Below are 2,058 nucleotides of genomic sequence, written 5' to 3'. Positions count from 1 at the left end.
ACACATCTGTGTAGACAAAAAGCACAAACATATTAAAAATGACAAAATATCGCTATTTACAACTGTGCATGGCAAACTCCCGAATAACTGGGAAAGAAGGCATAAACCTAATTACCATTACTGGTACTTTGCTCTGTGCAAAACTGGTGCTACATTCTCCACCTAGTATTCTGTAAGCCACCAATAACTAAATTGTACAATTCAAACAATCTATCACATCCAAAGAATTATAATGTAACGTTACCAAAACCTCATCAGAGGAAAAACAGACAGATACCCCTCTTCTCACTGTGACGATTGATACATCGTGCTGTATTCTAACTGGCGCTCTAGCAGTTCCACGACATCTGGCGGGCACGTTGCCCTGGCAACATCCAAGGCAGTGTCTCCACTAGTGTCATGATGACCAAGGTTGGAGCGTGGTGCCAGGTATTCCACGACGTCCATGTGACCCTCTCGGATGGCAATGTGGATGGGTAAAGCACCAGACTGGTCAGGGACGTTGACAGAAGCACCGTAAAGAACCAAAGCACGGAGCGTGTCCAAGAATCCAGTACGGGCTGCATCATGTGCGGGTGTTACCCCAAAGCAATCCTGAATGTTTGGGTCTGCGCCATTCTCCAGCAAAAGGCAAGCCACGTTGGTGTTACCCATCATCATCACCTGGGGAAGATCAAACACATTTTGCGGGAATATATCACTGTGTGGGAGGAGCAGACAAAGAAATTTCTCTAATTCCATAATGGTATGTAATCATGACTATAATTATTCCGTCAGGGTTTCCTAGCTTAAAAAGATACATAGCTTGAGGATATTAGGAAACGAAAATGACCAATGTGCGTCATCACAATGAAAAAACAAGAAATGAATAAAACAGCGGCGGTATCACACAGAAGAGCAGATAACATATACCCTTTAATTCTGGCAACACAATTCATGTGCAATGACCACTCTGTCTTTATCATGCGCTACATACGCTCCGGTGTGCAGAATTTGAATATCCCACAATTTAATCACTATTTATTACGACACCAGTGTTTGTCGAAACGCTGATATGTCATATCACCAACCGACAATGAATGACATTTACCTGCAGCGCGGTTTTTCCGAATTCATTGACTGTGTCGGGATGAACTCTACATTCCTCCAGCATCCTTCGTACCTCTGCTACGTTCCCTTTAGCTGCCGCGGCAGTCAAATTCTTGCCGGCATCATTCTCACTTAGAACCATTGTCGCCAGCGTCAGATACGCTTACCTTGTGGAAACAGAAACCTCAGTTCAATAGCTGGTGATCAAAAATTACGAGCGACTCATTTCACGGAGAGCTGGTTTTGTTAATTAGACGACCTAAATCAGCTAATAGGAAAGCTAACATTAATGCTAGGCTAGCCAGTTAGCTATTTAACTAGTGAACTAAATTAGTAACCAGGGGAATCGCACAGTTATAACCACAGACAACAATCAAACAACGATAGAAAACATAGGGCACATGAATTTCCGGGTTAAAATGAAAAGTTACTTAGGTTAAAGACAGAATAAACAACCTAGTTAGCCTTCATGTTTTCAAATGAGGAAATAAAACATAATTCAAGACCGCAACAGTGCCACCTTACCTTGCCTCGTCCTCTGGCTGTCTTTAACAGTATTCTGACCGTTAGAATTGATTTCTTTTCTTCTGTCTCTTTGTTTTGGTAAACACGTCTTTGAAACAAATCACAACGCATAAAATTAACTGCGTTTTGTTGGCGGCAGTACCTTTAATTTGCGCGCTGAGGATCAATTCAGTGATGGATTCTTTGCTTTCTGAACAAACGTCGATGACAATACATCAACCAATCATAGTCCACTAAAAGAGCTATGTCATACCACATTGAGTAAAAAGGGTGGAGTTCTTTTACGGTTGCTACAGTATCACCGTGGTAACTCAACTTCTGGCCAATGAGAGAACTGAAACAAGAAGGCGGGCGATTTGAGAACGTTATTTGTATGCTATTGAGTTCATTCATGTTTCTCTCTTCGAGTTGTAAAACGTAAAGGTCTGTGAAAAAAGGCGGGTT

The 2,058-nt window shown here is 41.9% G+C and overlaps 1 protein-coding gene across 1 annotated transcript; it reads right to left on the bottom strand.

Moving 5' to 3' along the window:
• Positions 1–285: 285 nt before the first annotated feature.
• On the bottom strand, positions 286–1,231 carry cdkn2d (cyclin-dependent kinase inhibitor 2D (p19, inhibits CDK4)). The gene is made up of 2 exons (XM_030782818.1): positions 1,091–1,231; positions 286–663 (listed from the first exon to the last, which is right to left on the bottom strand). The coding sequence occupies exons 1-2, from the start codon at positions 1,229–1,231 to the stop codon at positions 286–288; spliced, it is 519 nt and encodes a 172-aa protein (XP_030638678.1).
• Between the last annotated feature and the right edge of the window lie 827 nt (positions 1,232–2,058).

The sequence above is a fragment of the Chanos chanos genome, chromosome 8 (assembly GCF_902362185.1).
Source record: "Chanos chanos chromosome 8, fChaCha1.1, whole genome shotgun sequence".
In the NCBI taxonomy this organism is placed as follows: domain Eukaryota; kingdom Metazoa; phylum Chordata; class Actinopteri; order Gonorynchiformes; family Chanidae; genus Chanos; species Chanos chanos.
Note: the sequence above shows the minus strand (reverse complement) of the source record. Positions and strands in the feature narration are given on the sequence as shown.

Coding starts and splice junctions, on each gene's coding strand:
- cdkn2d (XM_030782818.1), bottom strand. CDS start 1,231: ATGGTTCTAAGTGAGAATGATGCCGGCAAGAATTTGACTGCCGCGGCA. Junction 664..1,090: donor TCGGAAAAACCGCGCTGCAG/GTAAATGTCATT, acceptor GATCTTCCCCAG/GTGATGATGATGGGTAACAC.